The sequence below is a fragment of the Neophocaena asiaeorientalis genome, unplaced genomic scaffold, assembly GCF_003031525.2.
Source record: "Neophocaena asiaeorientalis asiaeorientalis breed wild unplaced genomic scaffold, Neophocaena_asiaeorientalis_V1.1 scaffold134, whole genome shotgun sequence".
NCBI lineage: Eukaryota > Metazoa > Chordata > Mammalia > Artiodactyla > Phocoenidae > Neophocaena > Neophocaena asiaeorientalis.
Window position 1 is genome coordinate 1,963,256 of NW_020185339.1, and position 26,384 is coordinate 1,989,639.

At 39.4% G+C, this 26,384-nt stretch overlaps 1 protein-coding gene across 3 annotated transcripts in view; it reads right to left on the reverse strand.

The window, feature by feature from the left end:
• The window catches only part of TMTC2 (transmembrane O-mannosyltransferase targeting cadherins 2), a 769,790-nt gene that overhangs the window by 354,999 nt on the left and 388,407 nt on the right, over positions 1–26,384 (reverse strand). Inside the window, exon 12 of one of the 3 annotated variants that reach the window (XM_024737153.1) lies at positions 22,783–25,421. The exons of the other annotated variants lie outside the window; for them this stretch is intronic. Coding sequence (XP_024592921.1) covers positions 25,242–25,421 — 180 coding nt within the window. The 3' untranslated portion in view covers positions 22,783–25,241. Of the gene's footprint in view, positions 1–22,782; positions 25,422–26,384 lie in introns of those variants that run through there. 3 annotated transcript variants of the gene reach the window in all.

Below are 26,384 nucleotides of genomic sequence, written 5' to 3' on the forward strand. Positions count from 1 at the left end.
CCTGTGCTCTGCAACAGGAGAGGCCACAACAGTGAGAAGCCCGCATACCGCAAAAAAAAAAAAAAAAAAGAACGGGACACACAATGGTCTGAGCCACAAGCAAGACCAACCAGATGTGGAACCAAACACTAGACTTTTGAGGGACAGGAGACATCATTGGGATGATCAGAGAAGTGACCAGAATGGCAGAATGGCGTGTCTTAGTCAGGAGCTCTACATTTACAAGCCCTTGTGAGAAGGTATCAATTTATCACAGAGTGAGTAGGGGCAGAATCATAGAAACAAAGAACTCTCGTTATTATTGCTGCTCTATCACACAAACACTTGATTATTTTGTCACTGGATCACAAAATGAAGACTAGATAAGTGAAATATTTTCATAATTCTATGTGACGTGGCAGAGCTGGAAATCATAGGTCTATGCTATTAGTTTTATCTAAAATACAGAAATATAAAGTGTGTTAGATCTTTAAGTAAGGGCAGATCTAAGGCAAAGAGAGTTCAAGTTTGCAAACAATCTATGGCTTTCAATAAAACATCTGTTTTTAACTTTGTACCTGATCAGTTGCTGCAAGTTATCTACTTCCTAAGAAAATACTTATTTATGCTATGTATACATGCAGAGTTGAATAAAACATCCAGAAATATCTTTCCCTTCAAAAATTATTTTTTAAAAATGAGTTATTTTGTCTACCTGATCCTAAATCACTGAATTGACCGAATCCCCACATTTTAGCTAGTTGATTTAGTTATTCTGTTATTTCACTGCCAAAATATCATTTTTGACATAAACCTGCCATAGAAAATGAAAACATAAGCTGTCTGAAGAAGCAACTCTTTAAATCCACCAGTTCTCTCACACCTCTCGCAGTTACCCTAGTGATGTTATAAAACATATTACTTTCCTGACCTCCTAAGACATTCTCTGGGGCCAGTACCCTAGACCCCATAATTCACTCAAAAGCCAAAGCTATTGTCAAGGCAGCAGTAATATACCCAAGAGTCTCGATAAATAATTCATTGAATGCATTCATTTCCAGAAGATGCACTCGGCTATGAACCTGGTTCCTCTTCAAGACAGTGCAAATATTGCCTCAAAATTGAAGAGCTAGTTCAACATGGAGCACCTATTGGGAAGGCTGAGGTAGAAAGACAGATTTTAGTCTACAAACATTAAAGTAGATTGTACATGCTTGTTAACTTGCTATTGTATTGCTGTCTTCCAGAGCAGCATTTGCAACTACAGGGTGGGAGAGGCAGGGAGAGAACCCACAGACTGGGGAATGAAGAGAAGTTTGTGGATCCTACAAGCACTTCCTTGTGATGGCCCAGGGAGGAAGCCAAACCCCCAGATGGCTGTGGCCTCTAGAAGTGAGGTTGATCCAGAATCAGTGTGTCACCTATTTCCTCCTCTCCAGCTGATGTGCATTCACTGCTTCTCTAGTTAGCCTCACTGAAAGAGCAGGTAAAAATCCTTGTCCCCTGCCGTTTAAGCAAGTGGAATTGTATTCAGTTTAACATGTCTCACGTGAGGCATACTGTACCTTTCTGCAAAAATAACGATCATCTGTGTGGCTTTGGCACACTGCCGGCATCTTCACTGGGCACTTCCCTCTTCTTGCCACTCCTGCTTATCATTAAGTCTGGCATCTGTCCTCCCTGGTTACCACAGAGACATCAGCTGGACTAGCCCATGTGGTCTCTCGGGTCTGGAGACTTCTGCCTCAGAGTCACTACTGGAATGTGGGAAACTTTAGAAAGGCTAGGAGGCCATGTGCCTAGGATATTAAGTCCTTGGGAGTGACATCCGAGGGAAATCTTTGCCTCACCTAACACAGTGTCTGTCAAACATACCCGATCAATCATTCTTTTCAATATGCTGTCTTTTCTATTTTGAATATAAGCCACATGAGGGCAGAAACTATATCTTTCTTGCTCACTATGTGCCTGAAACATGGTAGTGATTCAAGAAATATATATGTAGTGAGTGAATAAATGTTTAGGGGATGGATGTATGGATGTATGTATGTATGGATGGATAAATGGATGGATGGATGGATGGGTGGATGGATAAATGAATGGGTGATGGGCAAACATCTTCTCATGGGTCTTTGGGTTTCACAGAGTTCAATATTATTTGAAATGAATTATCCCAATATCCCTACAAAATGGCGTTAAGAAAAAAGAAAGCCTTGTTAAAGACTCCGTTAGGTACAATTAGTGATATAAAAAAAAGAAAGGCCTCTTTAAGACCTCTGTGTATATTAACCTCACTAGTATTCCTAAACTGAATATTATTTGCATTATGTAATCTGAACATGCTTAATTCTAGTAAATTAACATATGAGCAGTTGCTAGAGTAGGAGAGACTATTTGTGTTTTCCCTGGGATCTGCCCTGTCAATCACACCTCTAAATGCGACTACAATAATTAGTGCCTTTAATCAATTTCCAGACCTCTTTGTTCCATAGACTGTAAAGTTCAGGGAAGGCATTTCATGAGTGAGACTGTTGTGAAGACTCGTATCTTCCACGGCAGTGGGTGTGTGCGTGAGGAAGGAGAGGGAGGTTCCCCTGTTCTCAAGCTTTCAAATCCTGTCGGTGGTGGAGGCAGCAACACAATCAGAACTATGTCTTTGAAAATCTAAAACATCACTTAGCTCTCTCCCAGATGCCTTAGCGCCCCTATCATATTAGCTCTGTTGGCATTTGGAGGAAAAAGAACTTCTAAGGCATTTTATTTTCTGTGAACTTGGAGCCACGTGCAAATACAATTTTTTTTTTCTTTTTTGATGAGGAGTCCCTGCTAATATTTAATAATGTGATCCTGTGCTATGAAAACAGTTTCTCCGGTTGAAGAATAAACATAGGCAACATTCCAGGGCAGGCAAGGCTGAAAAACTTATTATTATTATCACTGTCTCACCTCAATAATACTAGTCTGAGGCAACTAGTTTCATGGAAAATGTGTGTGGACCTGCACGCGTAAATAAACACTGCCAGAAAATTGCAGAAACATTGAACATCCATTCAAGGACCAAAGAAGAAAACTGCTAGACTCATTAATGACACATCTTCCAGGGTTACTGGTCCTTAGGAGACCAGCTATTTTAATTTTTTGGTCTTCTTACATTTGTTAGAAGTTATGCTGAAAACTTTTGTACCTGCACAGGGGAAGGGACGATAAACAAGAAAACAAAATCTCCGTTACCACCAGGAAAAAGAAAAACTAGTGATCTGACGAGACGTGGTAAAAGAAAAATCTGGAAAACTGGTAGTTTGATAGAATTTGGTGACCATTTTTCCTAAAATGAAATAAAAATTTAAGGAAATGTGATGTTGCACTTTGACCTTCACCTCTCCTAGAGTTCCAGTACACTGTAAAATCTGTTCTCCTAATTGCCATCTTCATCTTTGAGATTGCAGTAGCCTCCCAGGACTTTGTCTTATGCATAAAGTTATTATCCCCTTTTGTACCAGGCCTGCTGTAAATGTTCATTATAATCACTGCTGCTTAACTTAGCAGGTGGTTGGAACTGAACTATTCTTCTCGGGGGAATTAAATACGGTTATGTCATTTCCCAAGTTGATTTAAAAGATGTAATTTGAGATCAAGCAATGTTTCAGATTCAGTACTAGTTCAGAATCATTGCCATAGATGTTTTCTTTTCTCCACTTCTATAATTTTGAACATCCAAGATGAACTGCGTTGATGTTCCAATTTTTTACGTTTAATGTTCTTCAACAAAGAAATAAACATGAATAAATTATTGTACACAAATCCCACATTTTACTACATGATTGATCAGGAGTCCCCAAAGGAATTTTCCTATTGTGTTTGCGTTCTCATCTGTTGTCAGCAAATACAAGGTGGATAGAAATTATTTCTTACACCAAACTTCTGATACACCGCCCAGGAATACCTTGCACTGCTCTCAAGATATCGGTGGTCAGATATAATTAGCACGAAACAGAGAGGCTTCATCTAAAAAAATGTCATCTATGTTTTTTGTTCAATGGATATTCAATTCGCTGAGAATTATTTTAGCAGCATCACACATTTTCAAAGACAAGAAACTGAAAAGGAGAGATTGTTCATAGTCCCCAGTCTGTCTCTAAATAACAGGGTCCTTCTCCCCACCCTAGCATCTCTTCCGAAAAGGAAGTATTTCTAAACCAAGATTTCACCATTCAAAAGGACTTATTCCTATACGTTATTCAACTGTTTTGAACTTCCAATTTCTATGCTCTCCCAGCCACCAACTATTCCTGTTGATTTTTACTTTGGACACTACAGGAAGCAAAAGAGGGGTAATATTTGAGGGTGGGCATAGAGGGTTGATACACTCAGGGGAGCTCATTACTATGCCGTTATATTTTGTATATAGAAGCTTTCTTCTGAGGAAGTAAAGAATCTTAATTTCAAATAGGAAGTCAGCTTTGCAATTGCCCTGTGAAACTGGCAAATTATATTAAAACAGGCAGACATCTTCTAGTGAGTGCTGGGACTGTAACAGAAGGTAGTTAGGTGACCTGGGTTTGTGTTTGTGTCTGTCACTTGCTAGCATTTTAGACTTCAGATTACTCTGTTTCCATATCCTCTTCATAGCTACAAATTATGGCCATGAAGAGGAATAGAATAGCGAATGTATATAATAATGTATATGAATAATATACACACATTATTTTATATATGAATATTTTTATATATTATATATATTCATATATAAAATAAGGTATTTCATATAAATAAAATAATGTGTACATAAATAATATATATAAATATATATATAATAATGTGGATACATTCCATATATATTCGGACGTTCTCTATGAATAATAAAAATGCTGTTTGTGTAAAGATATTTTTAACATTGTTGTTATCAGTAACCTCTCCCCTCTCTTCAGAGAAGTTGAGAGAAAGGAATGGTAAGATGCCATCCACAGGCACCCTTGTGCCCTGCCTCAGATGGTTTTCACCACTGCTGCTTCCCTCCTCGGCACCCCCCAAGGAGATAAAGGAACAGATGTACACTATTCCCTGTGCTTGGTCAGCTACATGCTTTGTATCCCAATCATGAGGATGGCAGCTACTGTGGAGGTGATAAATAGTAGTCCAGCCCGGCTGAAATAGGTTTGCAGCTGGCTTCCCAAGAGAAACCTTCTCTCGGCCTGGCAGAGGGGAAACGACATAAGTTTTATAGTCAGACAAGCTCATTTTCTAATCATGGTTTATCGCTTATCTACCACCAGTTGAATCCTGGGCAGTTACTCAATCCTTGTAATTCTTGTAATCTTGATTCCCTCCTACTAGATTAAAAAGAACTGAACTACCCTTTTAGGATATTGTAAGGCTTAAGTAAGAAATCAAAGTGAAGCTTCTGATGCAGTTTTGATCACTAAATAGGTCTTTAATACGTGGTATATCCTGTCTTTATTCCATCTTCAATTCTTTTTCTATTCTTCTGGCAGCATCCAAGAAGCTATCAGGACCATTCATTGCAGACTCCTTCTCTCTGAACCAGTATTCCTCAGCCCATCCCCCCACAAACCAGCATCTCCCCTAGAAAAAGTGGTTTTTCTTCCTATAAACTTCAATGACATTCATTGGAAAAGTTATCCTTTTGTCATAATTTCTTGTGATCCAAAGTAGCTTTTCAATTAATTCTTTATTAGGATTATTATTGTATCTTGCAAAACAGACGATGGGAGAAAGCATCTCCCATAAGAGCTAAAGAGCTCTTATGTGCTTTTCCTTTACACCGCAGCATTTTGGTTTATAAATTTTTGTCTCAAACTTAGTTTCATTTGAAACCAAGGAAAGCTTTTCATCTGCAGCCTGTTCTTTTATAAGGATTTACAAACAATTTATAGTCAGTTTTGCTGTCAGTTTGCATTTATTTTTCTTGAGTTCCCTAGCGGTTATGCCAAGAATATAATCGGTTGTGTGATTCACAGATAAATTTTTCTAGCAAACACTGATAAAAGAGTAATGGTTATTAAAATTTCATATGATAAAGAGTTAATTCAAAGAATCTGAATTTGAAACCACATGAGACCTTCAAGATCACTTGCTTCGATACCTTATTTTTAAACAGCTACCGTGACAGAACATTTGCAAATGTCATGGTGTGTTCTACTACGTGCATCACATATTGTCTAAATTCCACATGATTTCCATTTAACAGATGAAAAAGTTGAGGATCTGAAAGGTTTAATACATTTTCCAAGGTCAGGTGGCAGAGAAAGATCTAGACACTGCTGATTCTTAACGTTGGCTCTTTTCACTAAGCAATGATTATTGTTTTATGTGAGAGGAAACTGAAACCGAGGGCTCGTCGTTGATTGGAAGGGGGTGACGGAGCTGGGATGAGACATCTCGGCTCTTGAATACCCAATTTAGTCTGCATTTTGACCTTATCACCCATTAAGATATTACGAGATGGGCTTCCATCATATTTTTCTTGAGGGTTTTCATTTATATTGAGGAATTAAACACAAACACGGTTCCCTGACTTTCTACTTTGTCTCAGTATTCCATTTGTGTTCATGTTTTCTTTTTCATAATTCTCCACTTCTAATTCCATTGAATTATTTCTTTTCGTTACATAGGGACTTTTAAATCTTCTCCATAACTTAAGGGATAGGTAAGGAATGAATGAATGAAGTATAAATAGCCCTATAGAGAAGTGAAAAATGCATGAGCAAATGAGATAGTTTAGGGCTCTAAAAAATGTGATGTTTTGAATATAAATGATGCTTCTTCTCCTCTCTGCCCTATACTTCACTCTCCTCTATATGTTAAAGCATCACGTGCTGCATGGACCTCATACACCGCATGTCCTGGAGAAGTCCAGCCAGGCTGAGGTCCACAAGAAGTAACCAGGAACACTTTGGGAATTTTTATAGCAATGGCGTGAACCACCTTGATTTGCTCAGGCCTTTTCACCCACCGCTTGGCTGGATCCAGTTGCTAATTTAGGACTCTCTATGCTGGCTTTTGATTCTACCTCCAGTGCTTGGACTTGATGGCTGAGTAAGTCTGACTCTCCGGGCTTGGGTCTTCCCAGCTTTCCCAGGCCTTGGCTGAAGCATATAGAGCCTTCTTCTCCTTTCTCCTTCAGGATCCATTCCTCTCCTGGCCTAGCCCCCAGGTCTCAAAATCCTGCTCTCTTCTCAATGGAAATGTGTTCAAGCCAAGACTGTTTGTCCCTGTTCATCAGACATATTTCCCCAAGGCAGTGATGAATTTATCCATGTCTTTCCAACATTATATGGTCTCCTCAGCATAGTAAACATTAACACAATGCAAAGCACAATTTTTAAAAATCCAGGAGGTTGGTAAAGAATGTGACCATAAAGTAAAATGAAAGTCTTTATATGAGCAGTAATTTTGATGTGGGTGTAATCGACATAGCTAACCACTTGATCACACAGCACCAGGGATCATCTTCAGTTCAAGGGGAAAAGAAGTAGAAGTGTATTGTGTCACCTATCTTGCCTCCCAAATGCTCATGGTGCCCACTCCTGCTACACCACCTTTTCTCTCTCAGCCTGTATCTATGGCCTCACGGGGAGTTCCCTATATTCAGTTGATAGAGGAAGAGAATCCTGATTTACAGATGGCTCTGCACAATATGCAGGGACCTCCTAGAAGTGGACGCTACAGGAACACAGTTCCTCGCTGGGACATCCCTGAAGGACAGTGGTGAAGAGAAATCCTCGCTGAGGGCAGGGCTTCAGGCAGTGTCCCCGGATGTTCACTTGGCTTGGAAAGATAATTAGCCAGACATGCAGTTATATACCAATTCATGGACTATGGCCAATGGTTTGGCTGGATGGTCAGGAAGGAATATGATTGGAAAACTGGAAATGACAAGGAAATCTGGGGACAATTGATGACAAATATTTGGATAGACCTCTCTGAGTGGGCAAAAATGTGAAGATATTTGTGTCCCACGTGAATGCTCACCAAAAGGTGACTTAGCAAAGGAACATTTTGATAATTAAGTGGAAGAAGATGACCTATTCTGTGGGTACGAATCACCCTCTTTCCCCAGCCACCCCTGTCATCACCTAATGGGCTCATGAACAAAGTGGCCATGGTGGCAAGGATAAAAGTCATGCATGGTGTGAGCAACATGGACTTCCACTCACCAAAGCCAATCTGGCTATGGCCTTGATGAGTGCCCAATCTGCCAGCCACAGAAGACCAACCCTGAGTCCCCCACATGGCACCATTCCTCAGGGTGATCAGCCAGCTACCTGTAGCAGGTTGACCATATTGGATGGCTTGCATCATAATAAGGGCAGCATTTTTTTCTTATTGGAATACACACTTACTTTGGATATGGATTTACTTTCCCTGAAATGCTTCTGCAAAACCACCACCCGTGGACTTATAGAATGCCTTATCTACTGCCATGTTTTACATTGCTTCTTATCAAGGAACTCAATTCACAGCAAGTGAAGATTGGCAATGGGCCCACGCTCATGTAATTCACTGGTCATCCTGAATCAGCTGCTTTGATAACGGGTGAAATGGCCTTTTGAAGACTGAGTTACAGTGACAGCTAGATGGCAATACCTTGCAGGACGGCAGCTAGGTTCTCCAGAAGGCTGTATATGCTCAGAATCAGCATCCAATATATGGTGCTGTCTCTCCAATAGCCAGGATTCATGAGCCCAGGAATCAAAGGGTAAAAATGGGAAATTCACTACACATCATTACTCCTAGTGACTCACTGGCAAAGTTTTTGGTTCCTGTTCTCTTGACCTTACGCCCTACCAGCCTAGAGGTCTTATCCAGAGAGAAGAATGTTTTTACCAGGAGACACAGTAATTCCATTGAACTGGAAGTTAAGACTGCCACCTGGTCACTTTATACTCCTCATGCCTCTGAATCAACAAGCAAAGAAGGGAATTATGGTGTTGGCTGGGGTGATTGACCCTGACTGTCAAGGGAAATTGGACTATTATTCTATAATGGAGGTAAGGAAGAGCATGTCTAGAATACAGGAGACCCTGTAGGGCGTCTCTTACTATTACCATGCTCTGTGATTAAGATCAATGTAAAACTTCAACAACCTAATCCAGGCAGCACTACTAATGGCTCAGAAGCTTCCGGAATAAAGGTTTGGGTCACTCCACCAGGTAAAGAATCACGACCAGCTGAGGTACTTGCTGAAGGCAAAGAAAATACAGAATCGGTGGTAGAAGAAGATAGGCATAAATATCAGCTACAACCATGTGACCAGTTACAGAAACATGGACTGTACTGTCATGAGTATTTCCTCCTTATTTTGGTATGGATATTTGTGTGTGTGTGTGTGTGCGTGTGTGTGTGTGTGTGTGTGTGTGTGTACAACTTGTGATGGCTAATTTTACATGTCAGCTTGACTGGGCTATGGGGTGTTCAGACATTTGGACAAACATTATCCTGGATGTGTCTCTGAGGGTGTTTTTGCACGAGATTAACATTTGAATTATAGACTGAGTAAAACACAGTGCCCTCCCGTGGGTGAACTTCATCCAACCTACTGAGTGTCTGAATAGAACAAAAGGTTGAGTAAGGGAGAATTTGCTTTCTCTGCCTGACTGTCTTCAAGCTGGGACATAACTATTCTGCTGCCTTTGGACCCAGACTCAGACTGGAACTTATACCTTTCACACTCCTGGTTCTTGGACTTGAACTTGGACTTGGACTGGAACGGTATTGTTCCAGCTGATGGTATTAGCAGCTCCCCTAAGTCTCCAGAAGATCTTGGGACTTCTCAGCTTCCACAATCTTGTGAGCCAATTCTCCCCAGAAGCCAATATATCCTATTCATTCTAGTTCTGTTTCTTGGGAGAACTCTAATATACCTGTTCAACACTTAATCACTACTTATCACTTTATATAAAATTACTTGTGAGATCATTTATGGTCTGACTACATGTCCCCTGAGTGTATTACAATAGCAATAGCTATTGTTAGTATTATTACAATGTAGTAATTACCAAACTACCCACTACAGCAACAGTAATGACATCCAACCGTTGTTTTACACCTAAAAAAATGCCAGGCACTGTCTTTAGTACTTTATATGTATTAATTCATGCAATCCCTACAACAAACCTGTGAGTTAGATATCATTATGATTCGAATTTACAAATAAGGAAACTGAGGCACAGAGAGGTTAATTAACATACTCAAATATTGGGTTGGCCAAAATGTTCGTTCGGGTTTCTCTGTAACATCTTACAGAAAAACGTGAACGAACATTTTGGCCAGCCAAATTCATGCTGCAGCCAGGACTTGAAACCCAGCAGGCTGGACCTAGATCTCCATCATGCAAACTGTAGCTTATATTATTTTGCTTTGGAATTCCATAATGGAGGGCAGTAGCCTTCACACTATATTCTCTGCACCTAATACATCAGAAAAGTAGCTTGAAAGTATAGTAGTAAGTAAGTAAGTAAGTAGTGTCCTGGAACTAGACCTACTGGACATGAATCCCAGTCCTAATTCAATCACTTTTAACTGTGTGATCGGAGGCAAGTTACTTAACCTTTCTGTGCCTCAGGTTTTTCACCAGGATTTTTGTTACAATTAAATAAGCCAACACTTATAAAGTGCTTAGAACAGTATCTGGAGTTTAGTAAGTACTCAGTAAATGTTAGCTTTTCTAATGATGCTGGTTTTATTCAATTTGTCCATTCCCATTGCCCAGAAAAAGGTATATAATAGAGACTCAATAAATATCTGATAAATTAAAGAATATATTTGTTTTATTCCTCATTGCATTCTTTTATCTGACAACAGTACTGCCCACTTTCCTTCCATTCACCCCTTCATCACCTATAATGTATGAGGCACTGTGCTAGAGGCTAGGGTGACAGAGCGAATAAGACATGATGCTGCCCTTGAGGCACTTGGAGCTGAGTAAATAAACTGACATAACACTCAGAATATAGTGTCATGAGTGGAATAACATTCTAACCTGAACCTTATGGGAGGACAGAGGGTGGAACATATATCTAACTGGGAGGGAGGGGGAGGGGGGCTACCACCCTCAGCAATGTAAACGACTTTCTGCTGTGAGCTACTTGTAGTAACTAAGGGAAATAGACTGTTCTCATAACCATTTCCCTAAATATCAAGATAATGCTGCAGAGGACACGGGTTTGTTAGGATGAGCAAATTCAGGTGCAACCTTACCGGTGGAAAGATTAGATGGCTACCTACTTCCTGCCTATTGAACGGATGCCAGGACGGGTCTCCTGGCCCCCACAACTCTTCTAGAACTGAGGCCAAATAGGTTCTAGACCTAAAGGAAAGAAAGAGGGCACGTCAGTCAGAAAGGCATTTGCCTGCTAGTGACTAAATGCCCAGTGAAGACTGCCTTACAGGTGGGGGTGATTTTTCTCACATAACAGGAAGTCTGGCAATAAGCAGGTATTGGCCTTGATTCAGCTGCTTAACAATTTTATCAGGAACTCAGGTCTTTTCCTTTGCTCTAAGGTGCTGGCTTTGCCTTTTATATTCATTACCCCATGGTTGCAAGATGGCTGCTCTCACCTTCAGATTTCACTTTCCTATTCAAGACCTGAAGGGGCAGTTAATATGCCAGCCTTTTCTGAAGAAAGCAAAGCCTTTCCAGAATTCCGCCTAGCAGACCTCTGCTTGCATTTCATTGTCACGTGGGCACTGCCAGCTGGACTGGAGCCTGGAAAAGCCAGAGACAGTACTATCACAATTCGCTTAGACGAGGGGTTGGTAAACTTTTTCTGTAACAGGCCAGATAGTAAATATTTTAGGCTTTGTAGCCTTACAGTCTCTGCTGTAATCACTCAATCCTGCCATTCTAGCCACCACAGACAATCTATAAATGACTGAGTGCTGTATTCCAGTAGCACTTTATTTATGGACACGGAAATTTGACATAACTCTCACATATGATGAAATATTATTCTTTTGATTTTTTTCAACCATTCAAAAATGTACAAAACAATCTGAGCTCACAGGCTGTATAAAAACAGATGGTGGGACTGATTTGGCCCAGGAGACCATAGTTTACTGATCTCTAGCTTGGACCAATGATAACCCATCAACCGGATCTGGGCAAAAATCTATGACAAAGTTGGTGTTCTAATAGTTGAAGTATTAGAGAAATGACTACTGGATAGGGAACTAACAATGCAGCAATAAAGGGTAGCTTTAATTTTCTATATGAAATAGGATGCATATAAAGTATTTACTGTATGATGAGGATATATTTTAGTTCCTTTCACTTTCCTCCATTTTCATTTAAAATTCTTTCTTATTCATAAAGGCCTTTTCTCTGCTCCATGAAAACAGCTGTTATCCAGACTCTGATTTTTAAATAATTAATATCAGGAATTTTTTTTGGGGGGGGGATATCTATCAGTCAACAAGGGATTGATTACTTCCTGTTGCTGCACTTTAACGGAATGCTAAAGAGCCCTAAAATTTATGAACTAGAAACCCTATTTAAGTTTTATAAATGTTTCACAGTTTTCTTCCTGGCTTCCAGTGGTGAGGGAAATACAAATGGAAACCTAGCATAGAGAAAGATATCCTGCATTCTGCTTTTGCCCAATCTCATTATACATTCTCCACTTATAAGAGAGAAGAAAAAAAAAAAAGATGTGTAACAAGCAAAAAATCGGCTCCCTCTTTATATAGTTAATTACAAAGGCAATTTCCTTTATAGCCTACTTACAGGAATACCTCTTCACATGTTGCCAAAAGTATCACAACTTGTTTATTCAAAGGTTATGTGTGAATGAGAGCTTTTTTGATATTAATCAAGTAATCTGCTAGCATTGCTGGGAAAAGGAAAAAGCTTTATCCTGAAAAATGAAACAGCCCATTAATCACGTTCACTCTATTGAAGACAATTATGGAGAGACAGAGGGCAAACAGACCCTTCAGATAAGAAATTCCTAAACTGATGAAACTTTTAATAGGGTTTGGCATAGACTTCTGCATAGAAAGTGATGAAGTAAACTAACTTTAATCAACTTACAAATTCGATATATCAGGTATTTATGAATTCAAAAGTTACCACTTGTTATTAACCGAAAAAACCCCAATGAATATGCCAAATTCAAGAGCAAAATTCTTGCATATGGACTTTTTTGTTGGTGTTCATTTATTATCTCCAGTTAAAGTTAAAAGGTGAAACAGAATATGCCTGTCCTTAAACATCTGTCTCATTTTTTTGGTTCCCTCAGCATCACACTCTTTGTAGGTTTGAGACTGGGTCTCCATCCGTCAAAATTAAATTCTGCAGTAGGAGGCATTTAAAACTATTTGGATAACTATAGCTGAATAGATAAGGTTGCAAGATAAGGGATATGAAAAATAACTGTTCTGAGGCAATATGGTACATTAGGAGGGGGTCTTTTTCTGGCATGATGAATTGCAACAGTCCATTAGTCAAACACCAACAAAGAGTTAAGTTTTATAAGCCAGGCATTATCTGAATTAGTTAATAACATTAAAGCAAACTGAGAGAAAAGAGAAAAAGTTTCCATAATATTGTCAATTATTTCCTCAATTCGTTTGCAAACTTCATTGTTACTAAAATTAAAAAAAATTTTAAATGGTATGATGGGGCTTCCCTGTTGGTGCAGTGGTTGAGAGTCCGCCTGCCGATGCAGGGGACACGGGTTCGTGCCCCGGTCCGGGAAGATCCCACATGCCGCGGAGTGGCTGGACCCGTGAGCCATGGCCGCTGAGCCTGCGTGTCCGGAGCCTGTGCTCCGCAACGGGAGAGGTCACAACAGTGAGAGGCCCACATACCACAGAAAAAAAAAAAAAAAAAAGGTATGATGTTAGCCATCAGGGAAATGCAAATAAATACCACAATGAGATACCACTTCCTACCCAGTAGGACTGTTATAATGGAAAAAAAAAGAACATATCAAGCATCGATGAGGACATGGAGACGCAGACTCTCATTCATTGCTGATGGGAATGTAAAGTGGGGCAGCCACTGTGGAAGACAGTTTGGCAGCTCAAAAAACTAAATGTAGAATGGTCCTATGACCCTACAGTTTTACTCCTATGTATCTATCCAAAAGAATTGAAAACACATGAAAACACATGAAAGCTTGTACATAAACATTCGTAGCAGCGCTAATCATAATATCCAAAATGTGGAAACAACTCAGTTTTTAAAAAATGGTGTGATAGAACCTAGTCCTAAAGAAATTTTCAAATATTTAAAAAATTCTAGGTAAATCATCATCTTTGAACATTTCGAGTACACTTTTAAAAAAATTTTATTTATTTACTTATTTGTTATACAGCAGGTTCTTATTAGTTATCTACTTTTTTTTTTTTTCTTTCTTTTGCGATACGCGGGCCTCTCACTGTTGTGGCCTCTCCCGTTGCGGAGCACAGGCTCCGGACGCGCAGGCTCAGCGGCCATGGCTCACGGAACCAGCCGCTCCGCGGCATGTGGGATTTTCCCGGACCGGGACACAAACCCGCGTCCCCTGCATCGGCAGGCGGACTCTCAACCACTGCGCCACCAGGGAAGCCCTAGTTATCTGTTTTATACATATTAGTGTATATATGTCAATCCCAGTCTCCCAATTCATGACACCACCACCATCCCCTTCTCTCATTTCGAGTACCCTTTTATAAGATCATGTAGTGGAGAAAAAAATATATTAACAGCAGATGTCAGAGTCACCTGGTAAGGGAGGAACTGACTTTGATTAGAGCAGGAGTTTTGAACTCAAATGCCTCTAGAGACTGAGCAGAAGCGGGGTGGGGGGGTGGGGAGGGTGGGGACCATGACACACCTGCGAGTAAAGTCCTATCCGAATGGAACAGCAGCTGGTCCCAGTTGCCAGATATTTTGTATTTCAAGGAAAACCAGAAACCCAAGTTTGTTTTTATTTTTGTTTTTTTTAAAACTCTAGATTCCTAAATATTTGTTCACACTTTAAAAAACATGTGGGGAGGCTAAATTCAGCCTACGGGCTGCCAGTTTTCAAACTCTGTTTTACGAAAAACACCTGGATAATCAGCTTTCCTTATAGGAGGACAGGTCTGGAGGTCTTTGCATAAGCAGGTAATGGGAGTTTTGAGATTAGGATGAGCACAGGAGAGAGGACCCCCTGAGAGGGGACTGAAACCCATGGAGAGAGGTAACCAGTGAGAAATCCCACTTGCCGGGAGAGGCTAGAGAAATACAGAAAACAAGGATGTTCATATTCAGTTTTAAGTTATTTGATTAAAACCACTGTGCCACCAAAACCTTTAAAGCTGGCCACATACACAAATGCAAATGGTTTTAGGGGAAATCAGAAAAGAGTCTGCTCTGAATGGCAGAGCAGTAAGAAGAAAAAGCCAAGAGAGAAGAGTGGAAGCCCAGGCTCAGAGCCTCAGGATGTGAGAGGCAGGTATTCACAAGAACTAGGGAACTGCACCAAACATTCCATAGAAGATGGGGAGGCCAAACATCGGCTGAGCTCAGCTGACACCTGAATTGCAGGAGAAAGCTGCAATTGGTACACTTTATTTATTTATTTTTTTAACATCTTTATTGGGGTATAATTGCTTTACAATGGTGTGTTAGTTTCTGCTTTATAACAAAGTGAATCAGTTATACATATACCTATGTTCCGGTATACTTTAATTAGAAGCAATTCATGCCAACCCCACACTACAGACAAGCAAAGAAAGAGAACAAAGTGACTGGAAAAAAGCTAAATTATTTTTGTGACCCATGTATTCTTGTTGCACAATTGACTGATCCTCTCCTCCTCTTTCTACCCTCTCACCATGTAGGGATGTAGGTGGAATCGGTCTCTAGTTTTCAGTGCAAGTTTTTCAGATGGAAACACTCCTCAATCACATCTGATCCTCAGAGACTAAGGGAATAATGGTGTATTGATTATGTCCATACCCATCAATGCCTGCCCAGGATTTAGACTAAAGTCATAAAATTAGGAGAAAGACCTGCTTTTGTACTGAACGTGATCTTGAATGAGTCGTATGGCCATTCTAAGCTTCTGAATCCTCATCTGGAGTTTGGACTTGAGGGTAATTACGATTCTCTGGTCTACTTTGTCAAATTGTTTTCAAGAGCTAAGTATAAAAATAATAGGAAGCCTTTTGAAAACTGCAAAATGCTCTGCGTGCAAAAAAGATAATTACAACAGAACACAATCTTGAGAGTGAAAAAATGAAATAATTAACTCTCTTCATTCAGATTTATATCGATGCGAAGGACCCCACTGCCCTGCAATTCCAAGGAGCAAGTTGAATGCCATGTATGGCATATAACATCACCCGGGGAGCTAAAGCCAATGGAGAAAGGTGATATAATTGGGGTGCTCCAGTGGTCACCTCATTTTCAGCAGTGCTTAGAATTACTGAGTGTGTTGCTTCCTGTATTAGAGAATTCATATTGCTGAATCATTTGGTTAATGTCTCCAAGATGAAATACGTTTAAAACTAAGATATTTAAAGGTCATTTTGGCAATTTCTCTTATCCTGAAAATGGAGAGCAACAAATCTACATTTGCCATGTCTTCTCATGATCTGAGTGGTATTTCTTTTCCAGAATGAGGACAGGAAAGTGCCCTAGATAGAGGAGTGATTCAGCTTGGTTGTTGACAGGCACAGAGGAGAGTGTGAAGAGATATGCCAAGGTGTTTACAACAGTAGCTTAAGAAGTGCCTGCCCTCATCTCCTTTGGACTCTTGCTTGTCTGGATTTAAATTGCTCACTGAAGGACAAAAGCTTTGATCTCACTTTATTTCCTCCGCTAATCAAAACATTTCAAAGTATGTCTCAATCCTCATGACTTCCTCTCCTGGAGGATCAAATGAACAGACACTTATGTTTGAACTCAAGTTTAGTTGTAGACTTTCCAGCCACACAGTGAGTGAGTGAGAGTGAGACTGTGTGTGTGTGTGTGTACATGGACGTGTGTGCAAGCACGTGTGTGTGTGTGTGTGTGTAACAGAGAGAAGGTGGACAAGGTTGGCGAAAGGGAGTCACACAGATCAGTCAATGATCATAAAGACTTGTAGCAAATGCATTTACTGTTATACTGCAACAGGGAAATGGCATGTTATTCATATTTTACAATTATTCTCTGGCCTATAAAAAGCTTTCATCTAGCTAGTGCACTCCAAATAGAAGAGCCTCAAGTAAAATAAAGGATAAAACACTAGTCAGGGGCTTCCCTGGTGGTGCAGTGGTTAAGAATCCTCCTGCCAATGCAGGGGACACGGGTTCGAGCCCTGGTCTGGGAAGATCCCACATGCCGCGGAGCAACTAAGCCCGTGTGCCACAACTACTGAGTCTGCGAGCCACAACTACGGAGCCCGAGTGCCACAACTACTGAAGCCCACACGCCTAGAGCCCGTGCTCTGCAACAAGCCACACAATGAGAAGCCCGCGCACTGCAATGAAGAGTAGCCCCCGCTCGCCACAACTAGAGATAAGCCCGCATGCAGCAAGAAAGACCCAATGCAGCCAAAAATAAAAATAAATTAAATAAATAAATTTAAAAAAAATGCTAACCAATTTCATCATGAAGGATCACATCCAATTTGGTTATGTCTACTGAAATCTTGCACATTGTGCCTGTTGAAATCGCTAATGAACTTTGGATCACTGATCCGTCATGGCCAGGTCAGAAGAAATAACCAAGCAGTGTCATCAGATGACAGGAATGGATCTTTGGAAATGGTTTAATCGACCCTAATGCTTCTCTGTACCACTTTTACTTAGACCAGCTGTGTTTTGTTAGGCATGGTTCATAAATTTATCTTAAAATGAAGAGTTCATGTCTTAAATCAGGGACCCACACTGAGTTTAGTGATTAGGAGTTTCAGGTAGTAATGTCTTCCACGTATGCAATCCATAAATAATCCACGAGCAAACCTTTGCTGCTGAGCTTTGTGTCTACCCTCTCCTCCAAAGAAGAGATGTTTCACAAACTCCAGATGGTTGGCATTGAGCCATGTAGGATGTAACCTATAGCTAGGACTCGACACTTTACCTGCTACGTTTGATCCCTGTGAATGTGTAAGCTAAGCTATGTCATTTGACTGCTATAAACTACAGCTTCTTCATTTCAAAGTGCAGAGGTCAAACCTAATATTCTCTCCTGCTAGTGGGCAGGAGAGAATATTAGAATTTTAAAAAAATTTTGTTTTATTTGTTTATTTATTTTTGGCTGCATTGGGTCTTTGTTGCTGCGTGCGGGCTTTCTCTAGTTGCGGCAAGCGGGGGCTACTCTTCATTGCAGTGGGTGGGCTTCTCATTGCGGTGGCTTCTCTTGTTGCGGAGCATGGGCTCTAGGTGTGCGGGCTTCAGTAGTTGTGGCATGAGGGCTCAGTAGTTGTGGCTCACGAGCTGTAGAGCACAGGCTCAGTAGTTGCGGCACGTGGGCTTAGTTGCTCTGCGGCATGTGGGTTCATATTGCTGTTATGATTTCCATGAATATCACTTTGTGGCCACTTGAGAAATAGTAGCAGACTAACTTATCTTTAGCGTCATTCACAGAGCAAAATTTTGGAATGAATACAAGTCCAAGCAAAAATTAGTTCTATAAACAGAAGTGACAAAAAATTAACTGATAAAGTTCCTTGACTCACAATATAGAGAGATATGCTTTGCCAGTATAGTCACATTTTATTAATATCATCAGTAGGGAATTGGGAGAATAGACCCAATGGGATATAATAAAACCTAATATTGATGTACCCTTCTATATCATTTAATGCAAAACTATTCACTTGAAATTTAATAGAATACTACATAGTAACAGCTAAATACTTGGTGGTATAGGACAGATTTCTAAAAAGATACTTTAAAATATCATAATTCCAGTGAAATTTCCCAAATAGCCATCAACACAAAGTATAGGCAAAGGAACATTTACAGAATAATAGTCTATTGCAAAGGAAACATAAAATATCCAGACATTAAGCATAACAACATTTTTAAAATAACACAAAAAGAAGTAAAAATGAAAACATATTGAGATTATTAATTGGCTTTATGTAATTTAATAAATTGATGTCTGCAGAATTAAAAAGCTAATTATTGCCAGAGTCAATATGGCCATTACTTGCTAAATGAGATTAGAAAAGGGCCTACATTAAAATCAAAGGTAGCGACTTCCCTGGCGGCACAGTGGTTAAGAATCCACCTGCCAATGCAGGGGACAGGGGATCGATCCCTAGTCTGGGAAGATCCCACATGCCGTGGAGCAACTAAGCCCGTGCGCCACAACTACTGACCCTGCGCTCTAGAGCCCATGAGCCACAACTACTGAAGCCTGTGCACCACAACTACTGAAGCCTGTGTGCCTAGAGCCCGTGCTCCGCAGCAAGAGAATCCACCGCAATGAGAAGCCCGTGCACCACAACGAAGACCCAACGCAGCCAAAAATAAATAAATAAATAAATTAATTAATTAATTAAAAAAAATCAAAGGTAATCACTTGTTTCTATTCCTCACACACAAACTCACCCCTCTCCTCCCACAACAATTCTGATTCTCTGGTAACAATGATCTTTTACACAATACTAGAGGAGTGTCCAGCTGAAAAAAAAAAGGCATTTTAATTCTTTTATGACATTTTTAGTATTTTTGGAAAGAAACTACTTGCTTGATTTCTCTCTCAATATTTTTTAAACTTTCATTATAGTCTCTAGCTGCTCAATGATGTTGCCAAGAGAAAGTTCTCAGAGGAGTTATTTTGAGTCTTCTGGGATGGAAAAGAAAGATACATGATAGAAAATTATTAGAAAAAGTGCTTCTAGGAGTCTTGAGCTATTACTGAAATATAGAACTCTATTCTCTCCATCTGACTTGAGAATGGCTGATAGCTTTGTCTTGAATGAGGGATATTCCTGTTAAATCCAAAGGAGGTAGGAGAGAAATTAAATATATTTCAAAACAGAATAGATGGACAGTTCTAGTCTAAACTTCAAATTGGTTGAACATTTTTCCAACCTCTCCTGTGGTTGTTCTATCCATTCTCTTCTTTGTTAAATGTTTTCCCCCGTATAATACAGTGGCTCAATCTTGGCAGGTTATGAAGCAAGCAAAAAGGACACAGTCTCGAACTGTTCCAATCAAATTCTCCTCTTCTACAACAAAAACTTAATTATTTCTAATGGCAATTAACTGTCCATTTCCCATGTGCCCATCCTTTCTCTCTCTACCTTGGCTTTCTCAAAAATGTAGAGCTTGAAGGTCAAATAGAGACACATTGTGGCTAATGTATAATTAATAACAATCATTAATTTGTAGTAGTTATAATAAGGGTTGCTGATATCATCAGATTTTCTGTGTACAGAAAAGATGACATAGTTTTGTTTTATTGGTGAGCTATAGAAAAGTGTTAATATCCCAAGCAGGGCCAAATTCCCTACTTCAAACACTGTTCTGGTAAAAATGGCCATATTTAGAAGACCCCGATTCTCTAGTTCTGATCCTGGAGGAAAGCACGACTCTATTCTGCTGAGAGACATGGGTACAGCACATTCAGGAGTCAGTTATAAGGAAAGCTTAAGTTGTTGTTGAGTAGAACATAAAATACAGTAGACAAGGTAAAAACTGACAGAGAATTCGATTATCTTGTTAAAATTTTTATATAATAACAAAATTATATATTGCCTAATTCCTTGATTATAGGATAAAATTTAGCTATAAGGATTTTATTTTATGCCAAACACCCTGTGGATGTGTGAGGTTATGTTCCAGCTCCACAGATAAGGAAACCAGGGCTCAGAGGTATGAAATAACCTGTCCGTGTCCCAAAGCTAGCAAGCAGCAAGCCTGTCCCCATGCTGCCTTATGCTCACATGTCCTGTGTCATGAGAGCACTCAGGCAGGGAACCTGAGTCCGGAGGTGGTTTCTCCGCCCCCTTTGGTATTTCTCTAGCTATTCCATCTCCCACAAATCACCTTCTCTACCTCTCTTACTACAGATTGATCATGAAGATGAAAGACGGTTGCTATGGTCTGGATATTTACATTGCACCAAAACTCATATGTTGAATACCTAACACCCATAGGGGATGGTATTAGGAGGTGATTAGGTCACGAGGGCAGAGCCCTCATGAATGGAACTAATGCCCTTATAAGAGAGGCTCCAGAGAACTCTCCTCACCCTTTCCATCATGTGAGGGGGCACAGGAAGTCTGCTACCCGGAAGGGGGCCCTCACTCGACTATGCTGGCACCCTAATCTTAGACTTCCAGCCTTCAGAACTGTAAGAAACAAATTTCTGTTATTTATAAACTACCCAGCTTGTGGTGTTTTGTTATAGCTGTCCAAACAAACAGACTAAGACACGTAAGGCATGAAAAACATCTGAACAATTTAGACTGTGAGAGCCAAACAAGACTTCAGTGAACACGTAACTAAAGCCATTTACTTTCCACCTGAGGAGTATAAGGCCCCCAAGGTAAGTGATTTAACCAAGTTCCCAAAACTACTTAGTGGCAGTTATACAACAGGCTACAGAAATGTCAGATATTAAGTCATCTTAGTATATGAAATAATTGCATAATCGATCCTATTCTAAAACCAGGGTAGAGTTTTAACTTGGATTGAGGCACTACGCTCTGAAACCAGTGAAGGCAGGGGCCATGTCTTTCTTTTCTCACATTGTTTTTCTAGCCTGGCACTCTGTCGAGTAGAAGAACATAAAATAGACCATAAATGAAAAAAAAAAAAATAGACCATAAATGAAAATTACCTCTACTATTTGCTCATGATCAACATGATATTTTTGAAAATCACTTTCTAAAAAGTTGAGATTTGGGGATCCAATGACTTTTCATTTGATGTTTTCAGAAATGAAAGTGATGACAGTTTTCACATAGTATACATTTACAGTACAAAGAAAGGAAATGCATCTAAGCCTTGGTTATTCTCTTACCAGGGAAAAACTGGGTTTCTGTGGATAATTTAAGAATTGTAATCATTCCAGTTCATTTCTATGTACCTTTGGAATATGATTTTTCACTTAAATATTCTTTCCAATACTATAGAATTTGCTTCCTACTATTTAACACTCAACTCAGTTTAATGAAGGGGTATTGCGAGAAAACTTGGCTTAAGCATTGGAACTGCCACAAGCTGAAATGGCAATGCAACCAGGGTAACTCTGTTATATTTAGTTTTGTAGTAGAGAAAGGCGCGTACCAGGATTTTGACCTTCTTCCAGTGTGATTTTGGGTGGTCTTCCTGCAGAATGCAATCAGAGGAGACTTTGAATTGGCTTTCATTCCCTCTGCCACTTCACCACATATTGACCTCTTGATGTTGTTATTCCATAGAGATATGAGATGTATTTTGCCCCCTGGGGTACTGCTGGAATTTGAAGCTTCTTATTCACTTGAAATTTCTGTGAAGCTTTTCCTCGTAAGTTTTCCAAAACATTTCCCCCAACTTCTTACAACTGCTCTCTGATGTTATTGTGTTAGTTCATTGTCTACTTCCGAAGAGTGGAGTGAAGAGCTTTTGTTTAGCCAGTAAATCGTGGATCAAATGAGAAAGTTCCAAATATGTGAGACAACTTGATGAGGTCATTAAAAAAAACCTAAAGGAATCTACGAAGTTAATATCTAAAATGGTGTTTGGGAAAAGTTTCTGGAGATTTCCAGCTTTCTCATCGGTCTGTTAAAATCCAAGACAGTATAAGTGTTGTTGCTGTAGACGATTTTAAAAAGGCTTATAAACGTATTTGTTATCAATGCTTTATTGTTGAAAACAAAATCGAAATTCTCTGGCACATAAAACAATTATTTCTACAAAAGGAAAGCCTACAAATCTTGATAATTTATACAAACAACAGTTTCTCAAAAAATAAAATTTTAATTTAGTAAACTTGTGCTCTATATTTTTAGCACTGTCTGCAATAATCCACCATAAATCCCTGAGCGGAGACATTTTTTGACCATGTTCTATAGACCCCCTCAACACTCCCCCCAAGTTGGTCAGTTACTAAGCCCAGCCCTGTAAGTGAAAGGTGTCAGGGACATTTAGTTGTTAATGATCCATGCATTCTATGACACAGGCCCAATTATTAACGCTACTTGGGAATTGGGTCAACATGAAGTGCCTCTGCTGTGCCATCAGCGAACCTACCAAGAACCAAGTGTGTGAAAAGAAGAACAATAACAATAAAAAGACACAAAATTTAAGACTAGGAAGTCATCATAGGTCAATAACTATTTAAATAAATAAAAATGCTAGACACTGAATTCACCTCTATATCCTTATATTAAATTCCTTTTTGCCTTTATTTTTTTTTTGCAACTGCCAATGCACTAGAAGATGAAAAATATACTTCAACCCACACTTTTGGTTTGACATGTTTGTTGTTGTTAAACATTAAATATCATTCTGAAAACACAGTGACTTAATTATAATTTAACTTTTGGCCCTTCAATGAAATGTTTACCAAATAATATACATATCAGGAGGGCCTTCTTTTAATGCCATCAACAAATCTCTCTCACTATGTTGCCCTTCTCACCAAAACACTAATGCCATAGGAACACTACTTTAATTCTTTATCCCACCTTATTCAGATATGCAGCAAAACATATAAAATATGAAGAAAACATAATATGATCTATTTGCATGTCCAGCTTTCCTTAAATGGGGACGCTGACCATATATACACTGAATGTGAAAGGACAAGAAAAAAAGCTAATTTTAAGTTGCAAAGAACTGGTTTAATGAATCAAGTTTTGTTATTTTGCTATGGTAGAATAATAAATAAATAAATATGTTGGGTATTGTATAGCTACTTTCTCTAGGAAGAAGTTGAGAGTGGATCGTTGTTTTTACAAAGTTAATTTTTAGTAGCAAAGTTTGACTGCAAGTCAAAAAAATGTTCAGTAAATGTTTCTCTCTACTTTCCTTATAGTCTTTTACTTGTGAAATTATCACTGAAGTGGTTACTAATAGGTAATGAAATAAAATGCCAAATTTGCTAGTGAAACATAGTTTTCAACTGTGAAAAGCACTTGGCAGGAGACCTAGAAACACGTGGGCTAATGCTATAGTCTACTGCAGCTTAAAATAAGTCATTTTTTATGTCTTTTGGGAAGAACAAAGTATGATTAAAAATAATTCCTCAAAAACTTATCAGCACTGCTGTTTAGGTACCTATTAGAAAGTGATTAGCATTTCATACCAACTCTTTCCAGAATATAAAATCGTTGGCAGCCATCATTATACACCCTCGCACAGACTTGATTTTTAACCCAGCAACATCTGGAAGGCACAAAGCATCTTCCCTTTTGTCTAATAGCTGCTGGTTAGTTATTGGAACTCGACCATTTGTTAAGCTTCCTTTTGATTTACTGCCTTAGCATGAGCGTTAACCGGGAATAGCCATTTTAAAAGGCAATTTCAAAAGCCTAAGAATTAATACAATGAATCCTCCTAGGTGGTTTTGGGAAAACGTCAGTGACGTCAAAGTAAAATATGCCTGCCTGGAACACATAAGGCCTCCCCAGTCCCTTCTACAACACCAGTGAGAAGCATGGTTTGCTCTGTTCTGTATACCCTTTTCAGAACATGAAAAGCAAAGGATGCCCAAATGATGGTGACATCTAAATCATAAAACGTTACGTGCACTAGTCAGGAAACAAATGTAGACTCTGACAGATCCTGACACAGTATTAAAAAAAAGAAAAAAAAAGTTTTCTAAGTTTTAGACACTGATATGCAGGCTGTCCCAAAGAGGGAAGACAGCAGCGTCAGGACAACCGGCCAGCTCACCTGGATTCACACGACACTTGAATCACTGCGTGTGAACACTTGACCGTAATAGTTTACCGTGGCTGAACAGAAATTCTGACTTCCTCTCACAGTGTTTAAGGAACAGTATAATTTCCAAGTTAGCTTTCAAAATTGAACAAAATTTGAAACGTAGACTCCCCTCCCCCCTTTAAGAATGCCAAAAGATCCTGTTTTAAGTGCTCTGGTTTACGGTTCTACAGGTAACAATTATATCCTGCAGGAGGTTTCCAATGTTCCTCTTTTTGGTGTTAATGGCTGTGCCCACAGCAAAGTGGATACTCCCAGAAGTGGCAGTGACCTCAGTGACCTCTGCCCCCCGGTCTTGAAGTCCAAACTAACTCTTGTCATAGCACTGCTGGGAAATTCTGTTCGTTCATGAAGCCAGCTTTCAAATATGGAGGAGGATGAGGTACGGCCCTCCTGTGTCAAGTCTTGGAGGTCTTCAAGCCTTGCTTTTCCATGATGTTCCAGAGTTTGCGGAGATTGGACTGCGTGATGATGTCGTCCGGCTTGAGCCGCAGCGCCCGCAGGTAGTTGGCCTCGGCCTTCTGGAGTCGCCCATTGAGGTGTAGGATGGCTCCCAAGTTCATCAGAGCAGCCGGATACTGGAACCAGAGAGAGGAAGGAAAACGATTAAGAGGCCATGGCAAGCTTTCCTTCATGGAAGACAAAAATCTTCATCCATTTATGCAAATGACTCCCTTATGTCTGGAGGCATTTTATGGAAGCAATGTAGCAATTTATACAAATAGATAAAACAGGAAGGGAAAAAATGGTTTTCAAACAGCTGCTGTGTACTTTGTGCTTTAAAGAGGGAAGGCAGTTAGGGAAATAGCTTTTTCTTTAATGAGAAAGTATAGGTTACCTATGGAGACCTAGTAACCTAGTCACACTGTACTTTCTTGAGAAAAAAGTTGAACAGGATACAATTTTAGATGGAAAGAATTGAACTTTTTTTCAACTCAATGCCAAGAAATAAAAAATTAAGTGGGAAAAGTTGACAAATCTATGTCTACCCATTCTTTGCTTTTTCTCCTTAGCAATATTCTAGGCCATTTCTGCAAACATATTTAAATAAGTAAAATATACTGTAAAATTTTACTGATGTTTTCAGGGTGAAAACCCTGAAAAAAATTCAAATGCAACCACTAAAATTCTTTCCAAATTTAACTCATGTAGTTTAACGAGATAAAGTTCTAATTTTTAAGCCAAACAGCTTTTAAACTTCTAATGGTCGATGCTTACAATCAATATAGCAATATAGTATGTAGCACTAGTTTAATACAAGGGTTTCCATACCCAAATTCTCAAACATTAGTTAACAACAACAAGGCCTTCCCAAAGGAAAAAACACTTTGCTTGTCATCTACGAATAAGGGCTGTTCTGTTCTTGCCTTGTCCCTGGAACTTTCTGGCTAACAAAGGGCAGCTGATACCTTGACAGTTACATAAATGCATATTTCAAACATCAAACTAAAATTGTTTATGCTAAGATTATATTTTCATTTTACAGATGGTGTCAACTATTAATTGCCTTGGCAACTATGATACAGCCTAAAATAATTCAC